The sequence below is a fragment of the Chroicocephalus ridibundus genome, chromosome 6, assembly GCF_963924245.1.
Source record: "Chroicocephalus ridibundus chromosome 6, bChrRid1.1, whole genome shotgun sequence".
NCBI classification, from domain to species: domain Eukaryota; kingdom Metazoa; phylum Chordata; class Aves; order Charadriiformes; family Laridae; genus Chroicocephalus; species Chroicocephalus ridibundus.
Window position 1 is genome coordinate 37,144,717 of NC_086289.1, and position 18,807 is coordinate 37,163,523.

Sequence of the window (18,807 nt, forward strand, 5' to 3'; positions counted from 1 at the left end):
CCAGCTCAGCAGAAGTTGTGCAGAGCAAAGGTGGGGGCAGAAGCAACACATAAAATTCCCCATCAGTCACCCGCCATGCTATCTGGCCACAGCCAACCCAAGGGATGGAGAGCACGGCCTGGAAGAGGCAGTGAGCTGAAGGGAAGGAGCAAGGGGGCTCTGAGCAGAAAACACAGCCCCATACGCTGTCACATGTGGAACAAGCGGGAAGAGATACCAAGGCAGCCAACTTTGGAGGACCTAGGGCTGAGCATCCCACCAGGCATCCCGGCAATGCCCACAGCAGAGCATCCCAGCAAGCTGGTGAGGCGGAGAGCCAAGAGCCTCAGCTGCATGCTTTCCTGCCCAGAAATAACTGAGGGAATCAAATCGCAGGCAGCCTTGGCAGAAGCCCCAGGGGAGCCCAGCCTCCACACCTGCCAGCCGTCCTAGGCACCTTTCCCAGCATCTTCTCACACTCACATCGCCCAGGGGGGTGGTCAAGCCTTGCCACTAAATCCTGGCGGGTTTCCTTCTCTGTCATGCACTGTTCGACCTCAACAGGCTTTACAGAGGAGATCAGTCCTGCAAATTTATTCCCCTTCTAGTTTTGGGCAGGGTGTGCAGGAACAAGCTCTGACGGGGAGGAGGGACACGTTGTCCCCAGCCCACTTGGGTGCCCATGGCATGGCGTGGCCCCAGGAGCAAAGACAAGTGCGCAGTATCAGCTCGGGTGCAACGATTAAAGCGTTTCCCACTCTTTTAAGACAACATTATTTCAGCAACGCTAAAATGTTATCGCTAGGATGAAGGGAAAGTGGAATCGCGCTCGTCTGAATAGCCTCTTTTGTCATGCGTTTTGCAAGGCGTTGAGGCATGAAAGCTTTCAGAGAAACCCGGGTGAATCCAAGCTAGGTGGTTATAAGGCTAGTTACAGACTCGACATGATGGATCATCTTCATTTTCCCATTCTTGTCCTGCACACAGCAAATCCATTTGCTGGGCAATTAGCCTCCAGTCATTACATTATGCTAAAAAGACATTCCCTTTTGCAGCAGGGGGGACCCCCAACCAAAAGAAAACCCAGGAGTGCTGCCCGCCCATCCCTGCTGGCTGACAAATCCAGGACTGGAAAATCCACCTGCAGAAGTGCCACCACGCCAAGTGAGCATCCCATCTTGACAGAGACCTCCAGTGACTCACCCAGCATCCGTACCCACCCCGCTCTCCCTCACCATCAGCCCTCTAAAAGGGCTGGGATTAGACGAAACAGCCCTGGGAATGATTTTCCTGAAGGTGGTGAGTAGCGCGATAAAGACAAATGGTCCTTCTCCTGCAAACTCTTCTTCTAAGGGCCATTAACCCACTGGTACTTCTGCTTTCCGAGTGAAACATGCCACGACACAGCCACCAGCAGCTGATGTGGGCACACTCATGGTGTCCCACCAGCCATTATCCCTCCCTCCTCCTCTCCAGGCATCTCCCCCTTTCTCCTGAAAATTTCTTTCCCAATCCCTTTTTCTTTCCTCGAGCTCACGTCTCCTATTCCCTACGCTCCCCCTCTGTGTGTGTGTGTGTTCCATTACTTCTGGGTGAAATAACTGACTAAGAGGGTCAGTCCACCTGAAAATTGCTCTCCCCGGACCTAAACGAAACAGATGGGCATTGATGATGTTTTGGGAGAAATTAATCAGCCTGGACCGGCGGCAGCGCCAGCAGCTCCCTCGGCCCAATTTCGCCTAATGAATTCCGAGCTCTCCGTCTTAATAGCTCCTGACAAGACTAATTTACTCTTGTAAGTGATTAGAGGGGGAATGATCTCTTAATTGTTGCTTAAGAGTCCTTTCGGTGTGGCAGCAGCGAGCAGGGACTGCTGGGTTTGGGGCTCAGTGAGCCTGGGGATGCCACAGGGAGGGACAAGGGGGCATTTCCCCAACACCACGGTGATGGGCACTTCCAGCAGCCCCCAGAGAAGGACTCCTGTTTTTTCTAGCTAAGACACCACATACAGTTCTGCTGCTTATCATTAGAAAGGTGTTTACTTCCCCCCCCGTTTTTTTTTTTTTTTAAAGTTAATAAGCATAACTCAGAAAACATCTACCAACAGCGGAAAAAAACACAGAAACGCTGTTTGTCAACATTTCTACGGCTGACATTTCCCTCCGGTGCACCTGGAAACAAAAATCCCAGGGTGCAAATATTCTTAAGAGTGAATTTTATTTCTCTACGGTGTAATACAAAGTTTAACAAAAGAAAAAAAATTCATCCCCCCAAAGTAATTCCAAGCACAGTTTTATTCACACAATATCTCACTGGAAAGCAGGCTATCAGAAATCTTCCCCCGTTTTCTGCCAAACTAGAAGTTCAGCCCAATTCCCATAAGGTATTTCAAAGCTCAAGTACTTCGAGAGCCACGTACTCGGCGAGGAAGCATTTCCATTAAGCCGTTCCCAACCAGCTCTTGCTCCTGCATCTGTCCCTGGGACTTCTCTGGGGCGTATTTAGCACTAAACGTGTGTTTGCGGAGACACAGGCCATCAAGGGGGCAGGGACAACACAGACAACAACACAAAGCAGCCGGGTGCGAAGGGACTTCCAAGGGGTGGGTTTGCAGAAGACGACCATGAAAAATGACATGGATGCAAGTCATTGGCGGGGGGGGGGGGGGGGGGGGGGAGAAGAAAAAAAAATTACAGTGAAGTCAGGTCCTTCCTTTCCTGACACTGTTTGCAGCCTGCCTTCCACGGCGCTGTGAATAAAGGCACCCGAGCAGCGGCTGTCACTGTTATTTCCCATTGCAAATATTCCTGAGCATCACCGCAAGACAAAGCTCCCCAGGGCTCCACCAAATCCTTCTGCTGAGAACACATCTCTGTGCAGAGCTCGGCCGCCACCCTGGAGCTTCCACGCCGTCTACCCGAAAACTCGCCCCCCAAGCCCCTGTGCTCAGACACCCCCCAAATCCCAACAACCGGGACAACGGGGGCTGCAAAAGGTGCAACCAAGGAGACCCCCAAGAAAAGAGAGATGCCTCAGCTGGAAGCCGGGGCTGAGCTGAGCAGCCACTAGAGGAGACCTCTCTCTCCAGAGTCCTCCAGCCCTTGGTAGCTCCCGTGACAACTTCGGTGAGGTGAGAGCACTTTTTTTTTTTTTTTTTTGAGGAAAGTGCTGGTGGGGTTGCACAGTTGAAGGCAGCAGTAGATGTGAGAAGGGGCCTCTGTAGGCTCCCACCTGGCCGCCCCCGGCTCCCAATCGATCCCTCCTGCATTACAAGCCAGTCACGAGCCCTGATTGAAGAGCACGAGTTTAATAGACTGAGAGCCTGGAAAGAGGCCGAGAATGACCGGGTCGATTTCTGCATTTACTAAAAACCGATCCTTAGCTAAATAAGTCAAGAAAAAAAAATAAGCTACATCTGTCAATCAGAAGAAAAGCATTCCTTTAATCCTTTTCCATCAGGGGGTCGGCAGCAGCAGAACCCCCCGCCCGCGGGCACGTCCCACTTACCCACGGGAGTGTCCTCGTTGATCAGCAGGTAGGTATCGAAGAAGTAGTTGATGAAGTACGGCAGGTGATTGCCCCGACCTGGGAAGAGGACAAAAGCAAGGCGTTATTTCCCCGGCTTGGTGCAGCTGGGAGGAGGGATGCACACGGGGGACGGGGCTTGCTGCTCGGCGTGGGGATGGTGATGGGTACCCCTGAGGTGAAGGCCGGCAGGAGGACAGAAAGCAGCGCGGTCCCCCTAGAAGCTGGCTGGGGAGCCCCTTCCCTCCGCCGGCCTTTCTTCTTTTAGTATTTTCTCCAGCAGGGCGAAGGCAGAGGGGAAGGGGAAGCCAACAGCTCGGGGACGACGAACATCAATTATTGTTTTAGCACATGATTAATACCTTCGCTCTGTTCCCACGGTTGAGAGCCTTTCGCCTTGTCAGCCATCCCAGCAAAACCCAGTGCACCTCCCTTCTCCCATCGCCCGATCGCCTTTCCCTCTAATTGCCTCCTTTCACCTTTAATAACCAGGCTCACTCCTTTCTACTCCCTTTTCCACGGAGATGGAAGCTCACGCGCCTGCCCTCCGACCGCAGCCTCATTAGGTGACAGAATCCAGCGCACAGGCACGTAGGAGAACAACGATCGTGGCCTGAAACGGGGGAAAAGCCAACCGGGAAAGATTTACCATTCAAGGGAATGGCAGAAAACAAGGCGGCGGGAGAGAAACACGGTGATTTTCCAAGAAGGTTTGGTGTTGACCGGGCTGCATCTGAGGGAGGGGTTTTCCTCGATACGCAGCCGGAGCCGGCCAAGCCTGCAGGCTTTGAGAAATGCCATTCACCCGCCGGGCACCAAGAACATGGGAAAGCAGAGGTTTGAACCGGTCTGGCCAAAACAGCTCAGCCCCCTTGATGGGGGGTCCCTGGAACCAGTCCCAGGAGGGGAAGAGGCAGGACTGGGGTCCCAAGCACGGCCCCTGGGCAAGGAGGTGTGCTAGACGCGATGGGGCAGCGCTTCCCCCATGACCCCTGGCAACCGCCTCTGGTGTGAGCTGAGCCAAAACACCCAAGACGGTGCAAGTGTTAAAAATCGCCAGCCAAGCGGCAGCGTGACGCCCCCTCTCAAACCCCTGCCGCACCAGATGAGGATCCAGCCAGTGCAGAGCATCACCTCCACGTTACCCCAGCCACGCTGCAGTAGCTAAGACATTGCTTCGGGCAAAGGGAGAGCAAAGCCCGCATGAAATCGGGTGTCCAGGTTTCCTTCCTAACCACGCTGGAGTCTGCCACCACCTTCCTGCCCTGCGCTTCAGCATCCCACCATAAGGAACAAGAACCAGACCACATTTCAGCATCCTCCTCGCCTTCCCAGGCTCCCAATGGAGGGAGACGCTCCCGGGACCTTTCAGGTGCAGGTCCCAGCTGTGCTCCCACACAAACCCGCTCAGCACCCATGGGAAACCCACTCGGGGCGGGGGGAATCAAGGAATGGAGGATCAGCCTGGGCTCCCACGGGGCTCCCTCCGTCTCAAGGCAGGGGTTTTCGGCACTGCCCTCTTTCCCGAGGCACCCGCTCTGTTAAACACCTCGAGAAGAGGGAAAAGCACTAAAGGCAGCGCTCTCGCAAAGGCACATTTAAATTGCAGCCGCTGGAGTTAAGTACCTGGAAAGAAAATGAGAAGGACCCCGACAAAATGGGTTATTTAGAGCTAATGGCATCTCCGGAGGGCTTCCAAGTGCACTCGTACCTGTCTGGCAGGCTCTAAAGAGGGGAGATGAGGCTAAACCACACCAAGCAGCCCCTTCCCGCAGGGGATTTGCTTCTGCAAGCTGCTCTACGTCAAAATGTATTTCTTAATATTATCAGTATACTAAATATAAGTCGCATCTTCCAGACCCGGCTGCATCGGGTGCTGGGAGGCACTGGAGCCACCAGCCCACAAGCACACAGGATCTGCGTGGTAAGAGAAGAGGGTTCCCCAGCTGGGGAAAGCTGCAGCAGGGTCCGGAGGCAGGATTCTGCTCCGGGCTGCAAATCCCAGGATAAAGAGCAAGGCCATCCCTGCGCTGCCAGACTCTCGGCGTTCAGAAGGGCGGTGCGAGGTGGAAAGGGAATGGAGAGAAAGCGTCTGAGAAAATACAAGAATGCAGGTCAAAAGATGCATGCTACAACAAATGGAACTATTCCCCAAAAAATAAAAGAGGGATTGCTGTGGCTGAATCCACAGCCCCATCAGCCCTGTCCCTGCCCAAACACCCCTGTCCCAGCCACCACTATTTTCCAGCTCCTCCACAGCCCTGACCACTGCCGAGGGACACGTCCTTGGGCCACCTTCAGGAACCTTCTCCCCATCTCAGGTCTGGCCATAAGGTCTTCCTCTTGTAACCTGGCTGCTGCCAAAAAAAGCCTCGCCAGGCTGTGAAACACAAGTCTTCCACACGTCTATCCTGCCACCTAGTCTAGGATCCCAGGAATTTTCCCTTTCACATTTAATCCCGGACTGTCAATGTTGGCTCCGGGCATGCCGGTCCTTTCACACAAATTAATTTGGGAATCACAGCCACATCCTGCACACCCCAAAAGCAAGTTTACGCTTTCCCAAAGGCACTGCTGTGATCCAGCCATCACCTGTGGCTTCATCTAATGGATCATCAGCCAGATTTTCCTTCTGCGAGACTGCCACAACCACCCAGTTATACCCTGGGTTATTCCGTCACTGTATCCCTCAACACGGCTCTTGCCCACGGTCCCCCAGCAAGGTGCATGGCAAAAAACCATGGCGTCCACCACACACTTGTAACCCTTTATTCCTCCTTCAGGTGCTACCAACAGGCTCTCAAGGGATCATGATCAACATTTCGACATGCTGGGAGATTTTTCCGCCCTGCGTGTCTTCCACGCCTGCTCCACATTATTCCTGTAAAACCTGCTGCTGCTTTGCCCTTCAGAGTCAGTACTCCTGTCCTTGGCCATCGCTGATGCGAGAGCACGGTAATCATGGAGGCGTTCTTCTAGCCAGCACCCCTCAGCCCCTCCTAGCCTGGAGATGGTGAAGGTCTCTGCCCATCTCTGGTGACTGCAGCGGTAGCTGGGTAGGAGCAGGCAGACTCCACCGCCGTGCCAGAGCTAAACCATCCTCTGCCAAACCCACCGAGCTGCACTTCTGCATTTGCCCTGCTAACCGCTTCACCGGGAGCTTTGCAGGTCTTCTGGGGGGAGGACCTCCATCACCCACAGTCCCCAGGGCATTGTGGCAGGGCATCCATGCACTTCTCCCAATCCCAGGAACAAAGCAGGGTGCCAGTGCTCGCTTATTGAGGACAGGCACTCCTCGGGGAGGTGACGACCAAGCCCCGGGCAGAGTAGGTTTGAGGAGAGAGGGGCTGACACACTGCTGGATCTACAAGCCCCCAAATCCTCGTTTCCCTGCACTGCCCCCTCCAAGGCTTTGGGGCTTGCTCTTGCCTATCTGCCATGTCCAGCCAGGCACACACCAGCTCTGCGACAGGGAAGGATGAAGGAGCACGTCCCCACCCAGGCAAGCCAAACCATCCCACCTCCAACAGGATGTACTGGACCACTCATGGCAAGCGCTCTCTCCAGGGGGCCAAGACTGGGGCCAAGGACCCGCTGGGTTGTCTTTTTTTTTTTTTTGTTTTGTTTTGCTCACTTTTTTTTCCCCCCTTCCAGAGGAATGACAGGGCAGTTAAGTGGAGAGGCTATACTTGATCCAATACGACACCAGAGGGAGATTGACTGCGCTTGTCAGTCACAGCTAATGTCATCCGCTGACTGCTTAATCAGGCTGCCAATCTGGGCCAGCCATCTTGAGGCTTTAGCAGAGAAGGGGGAAAAAAAAAAGCCTTCATTCCAAAGGGCACAGTGCTATCGAATGGACACACGCTCACTATTGTTTATCAGCAAGTGCCACACAGGCGCACACCCCAGCCCCCTCTCCCCCCGCCCCCGGGGAGCTTTAGCCCATTCATGCAACAATCCCAATTTTCACGGGGCTTTGCAGTCCTTATGCATCCCGGGATACGCCAAAGCCCGGCCCAAGAGGCACATTCGCTGCACCAGGAGGCGGTTGTCCTGCCCCACGGGCTCCCAAGGCTGGACCCCAGGGAGGGAGGAAGACCGAGAGCATCACGCTTGTGGGGCAGAGCCCAGACGTGGGAGGAGAGCTCACCACCGAGGTACTGCCTGCCCAAAGCCCTGCCCTTCCCTCCAGCTGGAATGAGAAAGGCAGCTCGGAGAGGCGTTATTTCCGTGCGCGGCATACATTAAAGCACAGTTCGGGTAAGAATTTTGCTGCTGAAAGCAGAGGGAGAGCCCTGCCAGCAATACCTCCACTGCTCAACAGCTAACAAGCTTTTGGTTTACGTCCTTGCCTTGTGTCCGCTCCCTCTGATTCCCTTTAAGTTTAATTTACATCAAAAGGACCTAACGCCGGATGCATCGCGAGGTCCGCCACCAGCTTTGACTTCGCGACCCCACATTTGGAAGTTGCCAAGGTCTTCCCATGGAGATACACCAGGAGCATCTACCACCCTTGGGTTCACCAGCATATCCTCCTCCAAGCCTCTTCCCAACCCCTCCCAGCACAGGCCATCTGATGCCATGTGGGTCCTTTTACTGACTGCACGGGAGCACAACGCACAGGTCCCCAGGGCCACATGCAATGGAGATGGATGGTCTACTTACCCGTACCAGGCACATCTCCCTATCTCAACAGCAATGATGCTCTGCCTTTCACCAGGAGACCACAAAGGCAGCAACCTCACAAATGTGAGACCCGAGCGGGGATAGAAGAGCCTGGCACTGGACAGACGGACAGATAGATGACTTACCCAAAGGGAGCAGCTCCAGGAGCAAGAGGGGAAGCAGAAAGCTGCCGGCAGCAGTGGGACGCTTCATGGTTCCTGTCAAAGAAGAAAGGCAGTGTCAAGTCCAGCATTTTATGGATATGACCTTGCCCCCCCATCCCCCCCGGCACAGGCTCAGGGATGCAGCCCTGTCCCACCTTGCACCTTAGAGCCCCGCGGCCACAGGGCGACACCCGGGAGATCAACATTTTGTTAACGCTTGGCTTTTTTAGAGGGCACTTCACCCAGGAGTACCACCACCACTTTCTTGGTACCTGCAGCCCCAACCATCCTCTTGGCCAGGGTCAAGTCAAAAAAACAGGATTAACCTAGCATAGGTGATTTTTTATTTTTTTTTATTTTCCACTTTCCAAAGCTTATCAGCTCATCTCATGGGAGGGGACAAGCCACTGTGACCTCCACGGTCAGGCTCAGAGGCTGAGCCGAGCCACCTGAGAGAGCCGCCACAACCCGGGAACCACGCAGCAGCGAGCCACCGGCGCTGGGATTTAGGATGCTTTGGCAAAATTGCGTGGGAAGCTTGACCCAGAATCACTGAAGAGGCCCCGGCATGTCCGAGGACAAAGCAGAGCCCCTCAAACCTCTCAAACTGCCTGGGGGATGGGGGGTCTGCAAGATCATTTACAGATCATTTAATCCCAACCCCCTGCCCTGGGCAGGGGCACCTCCCGCTAGAAGTATAACCCCTGTACCTTACATACAGTATATAGGGAATACAGATCCCCTTGGCAGCCCAGGCAGAGCCTGAAACAGGTAAGGACATCTCGGAGACCCCTCTCTAACGCTCTCCCTATTTCTGCGGGTGCTGTGAAAGGTGTGGGCTGGGGGAACATTTTCCCCACCAGCAAACGCAGGGACACGAAAGGCAGAGCGCGTAGGTGACAGCCAGCCTTTCGGGGGGGGAGGGGGGGGTTAAACACAGCGGCGAACCCAGCGCTCAACACGTAGGCAGCTCCCGCTTGAGACCAAGGGCTGACCTGAGCAATAAATCACATCTCCCATTCACCAGCCCAGGCTGGGACCTTGTTACGCCTGCGACCGGCTGTACACACAGCCGGTTTTGGCTCACCCAGCGACCGGAGAAGAGATCACTCGAGCAGCAGCCCTCAACAAACCGCAGCGACCCGTGCGATTCCCGCTTGGGGAGCGCCCAGACAGCCAGCTTATCCTTATCCGTAAGCCCAGGGTACCACCTCCGCCCAGCATCCCTCTGCAAGGCAGCCGGCATCCCTGCCCCACCTCCGCGGATGCTCCTAAAGAAGCTTCAAAGCAACAGCCACACACACCATTTTATCGTTACTGGTGGATGTGTCAGAAGCGACAGCTCATAACAACTCTATCACCCTAGAAAAGGTCCTAAATTCCAACTTCTGCAGCTATTTTGCCATGAGACAGTCCCTAGGAGGAAGAGGTCTGTGCCTAGGCAAGAAAAAACGGCCCTGCGGCTTTTTTCCATGCGTCTTTAGGATATTCGTCACAGGCCCGAGAAGGCATTTGGGATCTGCACTGCTTAACTTGTAGGTGTATCGTGCCAGTCTCGCTGGGAAACCTGACACAGGTCTGCGAGACACGGCCAGGAGCCCTTGGCAAGTTTCTGTCTTCTGAATGCTGGATGCCAGCAGAGCCCCCAAAAACCCAGTTTCTAAACAAAAAATACCTCTATCCCCCGGAACCAGACACCCTACTAGGCCCTTTATATCTTCAGATTCAGCCAGCAAAAACCGAATAGACACTTCTAACAAAGAAAACCCCCGAATTTTTCAGTTATCCCCCTTCTTTTATAGGTTTCAGGCAGAGGAAAAATCTCGGACATGGACAGATGCCATTGAGGAAAACACTAACTTTCTTCTAACACAGCACACAGCTATCAGGCCAAGTGAGCGGAAACATCATTTTCCGGCTTCACAGACCACATTTAAAAAGCAACAGGGCAGTGGAAAAACAATTTGCCTGATGTAGAAATAAAGGCTGTTGACAGCATCCCCTTTTGAGTGTCATGATAAATCTAAATATTGTATATTCCGAGTCAGTCACTTCATTATGTAAGTAATTGCCTGAAATGTCATTTTGATTTTGTCTGTCTTCATTAATATTGAAGCTCTTCACCGGTTCTCCGAGACGGTTCACTCGAATATTGCAAATTTAGGAACGGGATTGAGAAATCTCCGGGGAGAACTTAAAAGTTGTGACTAAGAGCATATTAAATTGCACCTTCTGCCTGAAAGAGGCTCTGGGTGGGAAGCACTCGGTGCAGTTCCCAGCATGATAATAACGTCTCCGGGCGAGTCGGCGCTGGGCACCGAACTGTTGTCTCCTGCCTGCAGGAGCACTGATGTTAAACCAGAGATTTCCCAGTCCGCTGGCAACCGCTCCCCGAGGCGCGGGAAGCAGCGGCATTGAATGGCGATGGATGGGAACCGGAGGAGACTCTGCCACTGAAACAGCGCTCTACAAAGAAGTCCCGAGGCTCAAAAGTTTAGGAAGTGGCTCAGGTCAAGCAGAGGTTTTTCAGCCCCCTTGCGCCATACGCCTCCTTCCTAAGCCTGGAAAACAGCTTTTTTTTTTCCTCCCCGCTGCACCCCTGAGCATGGCGAAGATCCCACCTGCATGGCTACGGAGGCCGACCGGCGCGTGCTCCCGTCCTGGGCACACATTAATCCCAGCAAAGGTGGCGACAAGGCTCCCAGAGCCTTCTGGCATCTCAGCCCTGACAAAAGCTGGAGGCAGAGATGCTCCCGCTTCTCCAGCCCGGGCCACCTATTGCTCTCGAGGTGCTTCAGCATCAGCTTCCAGGCTGTGCACCTGTATTGGTTATTTTTAAACGCGCTGTCGGGGTGCTGGCCTACAAGAACGGCTCGAACGCGCACAAAACACACTTAATTGCCTCCATCGGAGCGGCGGCTGTGCCGCGCTAGCGGAGATGCTGGCACCTTTAATCCCCCCCAGGCCCCCAGCCCTCTCTCCCCCCAAACCTGCGCTTCCCTTCCCCGAACGGCACCGCCGCGCTCGCGCCTCAGGATTTACAGCGTCAGCCTCTCTGTTTGCTCCTCGCTCTTTCCAGGAGCATAAAGAAGAAATGAAAGTGTAAATCAAAGCATCTCCCAAACGGCTTCCAGGCGAGGAAACTGTACGCACCTTCCCAAAAAGTTAGTTTTTTTTTTTTTTTTTTTTTGTCCAAGCAATGCAGCACCAATGTTGCCCCTCAAAGAGGGGAGCCCAGCAGCCATCACCGCCCACCTGCAGCATTCGGTCCTTCATAGGCAGAGCGGAAGCCCCTGAGATGCCACCAGAGTCCCACCATGCCCCACAGCATCCAGCCACATGCTGGAAGGCCCCTCTCCCCCCTCCATTATGCCATCCGTGCCTGCTCTCCCCAGCTTCTTCCACCTTGGAAGAGGGTCAGGAGATAGCTCCACCGAGACCCACCACCAAAGGTGCATCAGAGAAAACACCCCCAGGGTCCTCCTTCAGCAAAGCACATCGCTCGGACCTCATGCTGAAACCCAGCGGCTCCCGCTTTCCCAGCTTTCCCATCCCTCTGCTCCTCAAATGGAAGTGCCACTAGAAATTCACCTTTTCTCCTTATTGCTTCTTGGCCAGGTTTTCACAATAAGTAGAATTCAAAAGGAAAAAAGTAAAAGTTAATTTTAATTTTTTTTTGTCTTCCCTCCACATATTGGCATGGGCTATACACAAATCATAATTCCTAAAAATAACAAATTGCAGAACAGGGTAATCAGAAGTAAATTGATATTGATAAATAAGCTTTTCTTCCGCGCGGTAGGTGGTTTATTTTAATCTAATGAGTTTTATATTTTCTGAGCTTTCAGATTCCATGATGAAGAGCCGTCCGCGCTAGAATTACGAAGCACTTTGAAATATTGTAATTTTATGGCTCATTTTGTCAGGACTCTTGAAAATGAGATTTGTTCCCAGTGAAAAAATTTGCCCTTTTTTTCGTCTATTCCCCGCAGAGAAGGAAAAAATTCCCCTCGTTAAATAAATACAGGCCAGCGTATTTGTTTGCGCGTTGGCGGGGGGGGGGGGAAGGACGCACACAGAATGGGGAGCGAGGGGACGGGGCTGCCGTGACCCACCTAACCCCCGAGGTGATGCTTGCAGGGGGAAGAGCGTGGAAGATGCTCTCTCTCCCCTTCCTTCACCCCAAAAGCAAAGTCAAGGTTGGAGACGCAGGTGTTGCCCCCCCACCCACCCACCCCGGCCCAGCCCGGAGGATGCCCACGAAGCCGACATCTGAGCATCCCGGCTGGTGGTGTTCAGACCTCTCTTCCAGCAGGGGAAGAACTGTTACTTACTAACAATGAGCAACACCAAAGTTTCCCACATTTCCAGCAGTTTCCTCCCATTTCACAACAAGGACAGGAGTGGAAACATTGTGCTGGGGGCTGCAGGAGGTGTGCTTTCCCACAGGAGACAAGCATTAGCTCCCAGATAACATTAACACATTGCTCAACCAACAGCCCAAGACCAGAAGAAAGTGTTATGTTTGAAGGTCTCAGTCCACGCAGGAAAACTTGGCCTGGGTTGGATGGGAAACTGGTTTTCCAAGTCATTGCAACTGCCACAAGATATTCCATATCCATGCTTATTCCATATGCCACGAGATGGAAAATCTAGGTAAGATAACTGCCCGGCTCTTCGTTAGCAACACACAAACCCTCTGCCGCAGCATGCCCCAACCATGGGGTACCCAAGGAAAGTCATTCAGTGCTACAGGCAGAAGCATCCAATTCACCTCTTCAGCCACGCTTTGTTAAAATAACACCCTGGGGGCTTTGGGAAGGGGCGTTCCCATTGCAGCAGCCATGGCCACCCATCCTTCCACAGCAAAGGCAGCATCTTTCTTGGGTAGATGGAAGAAGAGATACCCAATTTTTTATTTTTTTTTTTTATTTTTTTTTTTTTTAAGTGGGGCAGCACAGGCTCTACTGAGTCTCCAGCACCGGTTGCTATGATGCCTATGATGAGAGTAGCAACCATTTTCCATCACAACACCTCACTAAAGCTGGAACAGGAGCTCCGGAACTGGGAGGCAGGCTGGGATGGGGCATGGAGACCAAGCCAAGAGGTTCCCAACTCTCCTGGTTCCCGGGCTGCAGCAGCACAGGGATGAAAAGGTGAAAAAGCAGCCAAGAACAAGAGAGCTTAGCTTGGAGGAATACAAAAAGAGGGGGGGGGGGGAAAGGAGGGTGGGGAAGACAGGTGGGAATGACTGCTTTAGGAGGAGGTGGAAAGCTGAACTCCGTGGAGTTGCATGCACAGTCTGGTCTTGTAAGACAGGATCTGCCCTCTAGACTCTTAAAAACACACAACGACAGACAAAGTGGCAAAGGTAAAGATGCTGAAGGCCTGACCCAGAGCCTGCTGGTCAACGGGAGGCCAGTGCTCATCTAAATATTGCCCACTCCATTTACAGAGTAATAAGCATGCGTAGCAAACACATGGTAGATGGCTGTTGCTCAAGCCCTCTGGCCCAGGCTGTCCCCCACAGCGCAGGAGCACTTGCCCCAGGGACCAGCACGGCACCTCCCCCCTTGCCACACTCAGGGGCGCAGCTTCCAAGGCCAGCATCACCTTTCTGCAGCCCCAGGAGGAAGCACACCCATAATAGTGCAAGCAACGCAATAAAAGACCTCATTATCAACGTCAAGAACAAGCCATCAGGCACGGGACCAGGAGCTCTTGGCAATCAGCAGCCAAACGACATTTCCAAGCCCTGCCAGAGACGACAGGTTAGTTATTTCACTTTGTCTTCCTTGGCAAGCGCTCATCTGGGCAGACACCGCGCCAAGCCCCCATCAGCACAGCACCCCGGGTACGCGCATCCCCCGGGATCTCGACCGCTTTCCCTGCCTCCAGCTATTCCCAAGCCCCAGGCTGGATGCTTGTGTGGCTATCAAGGAGCAACAAGGCTATTCGTTCATTCCTCTGGTAACTCCAGCCGCAGGCTGGAAAGGTAGAACTTAAAAAGAGAGAGAAACAGGGGTGGCTTTGGAGGAGGGGGCAAAAAAAAATAACCCAAACCAATAAAAAAAAAAAAATCAACCCACACCTTCACACTGAGCAACCCGAGCTGCTAAAGCTCTCAGGCCATTTCTTGCCTCATCCAAATCAAGAGAGAAGTGTCCTTGCCACTCTCGCACAAAGCTCACTTAACTTCCAGCGAGAGGCACTTTGCGGCGACAGACCTTTTCAAGGCCCGCTGGCCGCTGCGGCTAATGAAAGCCAGGCTGCGCCTGATGGAGTCGCACCGTGGGCACGCTGCGGCTAATCACACCCCAGCTGAAATTTTAGGAGGGGAAGGGGGAAAATAAAAAAAAAAGATAAAAAAAATCCAGCAGTAGAGACAGCAGAGGGGAAAGGAAGATGGAGCTACTTGGGAGGAAAATTCCCTCCCAAAAAATCCCTCCATCCCAAACAGCAGCCCCTCCAAGAGCAGGGGCTCACACCGAAAGGCAAAGGCAGTCAGCAGAGATGAAGTTATTTGGATTAATGACAGCGGTTCATCACCGGTGACATGCTTGTTCATGTCCCTGGGCCCCCAGTTGTGGCTGAGGACCCTCCAAGCTGTCCAGTCCCTTTCCCACACGTCCTTTTCAGAGCTGCAGCAGCCCGGGCACCAGCATCCCTCCCCCCGCCATTGCCAGCAGGATTTCACCCCCAGTGGCTTTCTCCCCAGCATACTCCAAGCAGGACATCTTCCTGCCACCGTTACAGCAAATACACAGATCAGGGCAAAGGAATTTAGGCTAAGGATGGAAAAAAAAAAAGCTCACTGCAGCATTGGCTTGGGCAGAGGCTGGGGAGGGACGTCACAGCCCTCCCAAGGCCAGGTCGGAGCTTCCATCACAAGACACATCCAAGAGGATCCCTGGCCCCAGGGCAGGGGTCCAAGCAGATGCTCCTGCCAGGCTATCTAGCAGAATAATAGACAAAGCGTGCACGGGATGGCCCCTCTGATCGCTTGTGGAGCACACTGTAGTCAGCAAGCACCCACCAGCACCCCACATGCCAACATCTTCACGGGCTGGGAGCCACCAGGCTCCACCACCCGAGGTTTCCTGCCCACGGTGACCGAGCTCAGCCTGGGCACAAATGCTATTCCAGCCCCCGCTGCAGCATCCTGGTCATTCCTGACCCATGGGCAAGGTTCCAGCACATCTGCATGATTTGGGTGAGCCTTAACCACTGGCATCGCCCATCTCGGCTGCAGAGCCTGGTCCAACGGCAACGCAAGCGTGAAGGCATGAATTTTAGTATTTGTAGGTCTTAAGACATAAAAACCCCAAACTAACCCCTCCTCCTCCTGTAACGTTATTAAAAGTCTCATTGCAGGAAGCAGGACACTGTAGTAGGGAAAAAACTGCAGAGTTCTGGGATGCGCTGTGAACTATTTGTGCTCAGAGAGCAAATCTCCAGCTCAATTAGCCGGGCTGTGAGCAGCTGGGATATTTTACACCCTAACGAGAGGCCACAGGCCAACCCCTCATCAAGACAAACCCATACCCTAAAGCTCCTTAAATTTAAAAATAATCCGTGCTCCAGACCATCTGCGCAGAACATATGAGAAACTTCATAAATCAAACCCTTTTTAAGACGCCCTTTTTCTTTGCGTACCTCCACCCAGTCAGCAGAGGAGCTGCCATACCATGGGCTTCACTCTAAATTATCGCAGCTGAGCAGCAGAAAACATTTTGGTGCCACCTCCCTCCTATTTTCAGGTGACGTCCCCAGGGGGGACACAACACCCAGCCTCTCGGCACATGGGTACCCTTCCCAGACCCGGCGACAGCAAACTGCTGAGCTCCACAGGTCCCACATCTTGCAAACATCGTTTCACCCACTTATCACCAAAAAAAAAAAAGAATTAAAAAAATAATAAACAAGAACATCAATTTTTACAGTTTCCCATAAAGGGAGTGTGTTTACAACTTGGTCTTAAAACAAAACATTGTATTTTCACGACACTATCTCGACTTGGTGGTGCGAGACCTACAGTTTGCCTCCTGAAACAAGAGAGCTTTTGCGCTGGGGAGGGAGGGAGGCGGGCGGAGGAGAAAAGAAAAAATGGAATTGTGAAGGGATTTCCTCTCCGCCAGGGCAGGGGAGAAGGAGAGAACAGAGCAAAACTCCCTCCCCTAAAACACCCACCCGGATTTTGACAAATGTGAGTTTCCCATCGCAATGCCTTGCTCCACAAAAAAGAAATAAAAAAAAATAATATTCCCGCACCAGCTCTATCTCGTGGCGTTATCACTCACTGAAGCCACGCGCATGAGGTGTCCCCGGCTGCCGTAAGATGTGCCGGGAAGACCCTGGATAATTGCACACAGCCAGGACACAATGGTCACCGGTGGCTCTGCCAGCCCCCCCCAACCCCCTTGACATCCGTCCTGCCCTGGGGATCTGCTGCCAGACAGGGCTTTACCCCCAAAACAAGGAAAAAAACCCACCCAAATAACAATGTAAAACACACCCGCACAGAAAACTTCCCATTCCAGCATCACACCCCCCCTGCCAAGAATACATTGGTGGGTAAGAGAGATGAGGCTTGGGGAAGCGATGATGGTTGGCAAGGGGGGGGGGGGGGGCTGGCAGCACCCCCGGGCGTCCCTGGCACAGGGATTGGTTTTGGATTTGCCTTTCCCACCAGGGGACCCGTGGGAGAGCCCTGGGTTCTGCCCCCACCCCAGCCAGCTTCACTGTTCCCCTGCCCATCACCCCAGCCTCCGCATCCTTTCATCGGGCCAAATAAGGTACCCCAGAGCTGCTTTTCCTCCTCTCCTTTTTTTTATTTTTTTTTTTTTTAAAGAACTGTTGCCTTTTCTATCAGCAGCCTTATTCATTTTTTTTTTTTCATCCCCCTCTCCTCAGACAAGTCTTTACTACCAGCAGCCCAGGTTTTGTATTTCCCCAATTAAATGCCAGCAGTCAAGCCCCACACCTGTGTTTCTAATTACAAGCAGGCACGGGCTGTTATTTACCTCCCTGTAAGCATCCAAAAATCGTGGATCGCAACAAAGGCGTTGGTGCCGTGTGGCTCAAACTGAAGACCAGCATCAGGGGAAAAGCCACCCTGGCCACAACGAGCCGAAGCACCCCTAAGGAACCCCCCTGAACCTTGCAAGGGAAAAGGAGGGGCGACCTAATGCAGCTGGCTGGGTTTCGTGGGGACAAAACTCTTGAAGTTTGAGCCTTTTCTGACAATAAAGGCTCCGGCGACAACTCCAGGCGGTTCAAAGCTGAAGACGCCTGGCCAACGCCAAGTTGGATTTGTGCGGCGGTTGGTATTTGGAGGTGGGCAGAAAAACGTTTATTTAAATAAGAGAGGATCGCAGGCTCTGTCAGGGAGTAAGGGAAAGAGGAGCAAGCAAAGGGAAAAAAAAATAAAATCTCAAATAAAGTGTTTTCTCAAGAAATAAAAAGAAACCATCCGGGGCAAGATTTGTTGTTTTTGAAAAGCTGTTTTGCCCTTCAATATATTTTTGAGGGGACTAAAAAAAAAAAAAAGAAATAATTAAAAAAACCCACCGTCCCAAAAAAACCAACCCTTTTTCCACGGCCGCCCAGCCCGGCAGCATCCCTGCGCCTCTGGAGAAGTTCAGCGCCGGCTCGCCCGAGAAACTTTGCAGCTTCTGGCCGCCTCCTGCCGCCCAGCTCCGCTCCAAACCACAGCCCGGGGTGGGATGGGGCGGGGGGGGGGGGGGACTCTGGGGACGGTGCTGCTGTCCCAGGGGCAGGACAACACCGACGCACGTTGTTATTGTTATTATTTTGCCAAAAGGTCGGGCTCCCCGCCTCCTGCCATCGAAACCCCCGCTCTCGGAGACTCTCCCCCCCCACCACAACCCCCGCCAAAAAAAAATAACGATGATGGTGGTGGCTCACCCCAGAGAAGTTGTCCCCTCGGCGGCAGCAGGTAAGGGAGGTTTGGGAAGGAGGACGGCGCGCAAAGCCACCCCCGGGGCGGGTGGGGGAGATGCCCGCGGCTCCGCGGAGGCTCCGCGCATCCTCCGCGCACACGCACACCGCCTCGCTAATTAAAGGCGGAATAAGGAAAACTCGCGGAGGGGGGCATTACCTGTGGCAGCCGGTCGCGATCCCGCTGTCAGCGGCGAGCCCCCCATGTCCCCCCCCCCTCCCACCCTTCCTCCTCCTCCCCGCGGCGGCTGCCGGCCCCGCCGCGCTGCCAGCCGAGTGAGCCGCGGCGGGGGAGGAGGAGGAGGAGGAGGAGGAAGGGGAGGGGAAGGAGCCCGAGCGGCGCAGCGCCCCTTGCCCAGGTAACCGGAATTTCACCCTCAGCTTCCACCGACCCCCCCCCAGCCTCAACCCCAGCCCCAAGGACTCCCGGTGGGGCAGCCGGACAACCCCCTCCCCCCCCCCCAAAATCCCGGGCTCACCCCCAAGACAGCGGTGGCCCCTTCAATTCCAG

General features: G+C 53.6%; 1 protein-coding gene across 1 annotated transcript in view; it reads right to left on the reverse strand.

Annotated features, from left to right (window-relative positions):
• CDH23 (cadherin related 23) overlaps positions 1 to 18,494 on the reverse strand; it is a 212,293-nt gene extending 193,799 nt beyond the window's left edge. The window contains exons 1-3 of the mRNA XM_063337560.1: positions 18,457 to 18,494; positions 8,319 to 8,390; positions 3,487 to 3,564 (exon numbers count right to left, since the gene is read on the reverse strand). Of these exons, the coding sequence (XP_063193630.1) occupies positions 3,487 to 3,564; positions 8,319 to 8,385 (145 nt within the window). The 5' untranslated portion in view covers positions 8,386 to 8,390; positions 18,457 to 18,494. The remainder of the gene's footprint in view (positions 1 to 3,486; positions 3,565 to 8,318; positions 8,391 to 18,456) is intronic.
• Between the last annotated feature and the right edge of the window lie 313 nt (positions 18,495 to 18,807).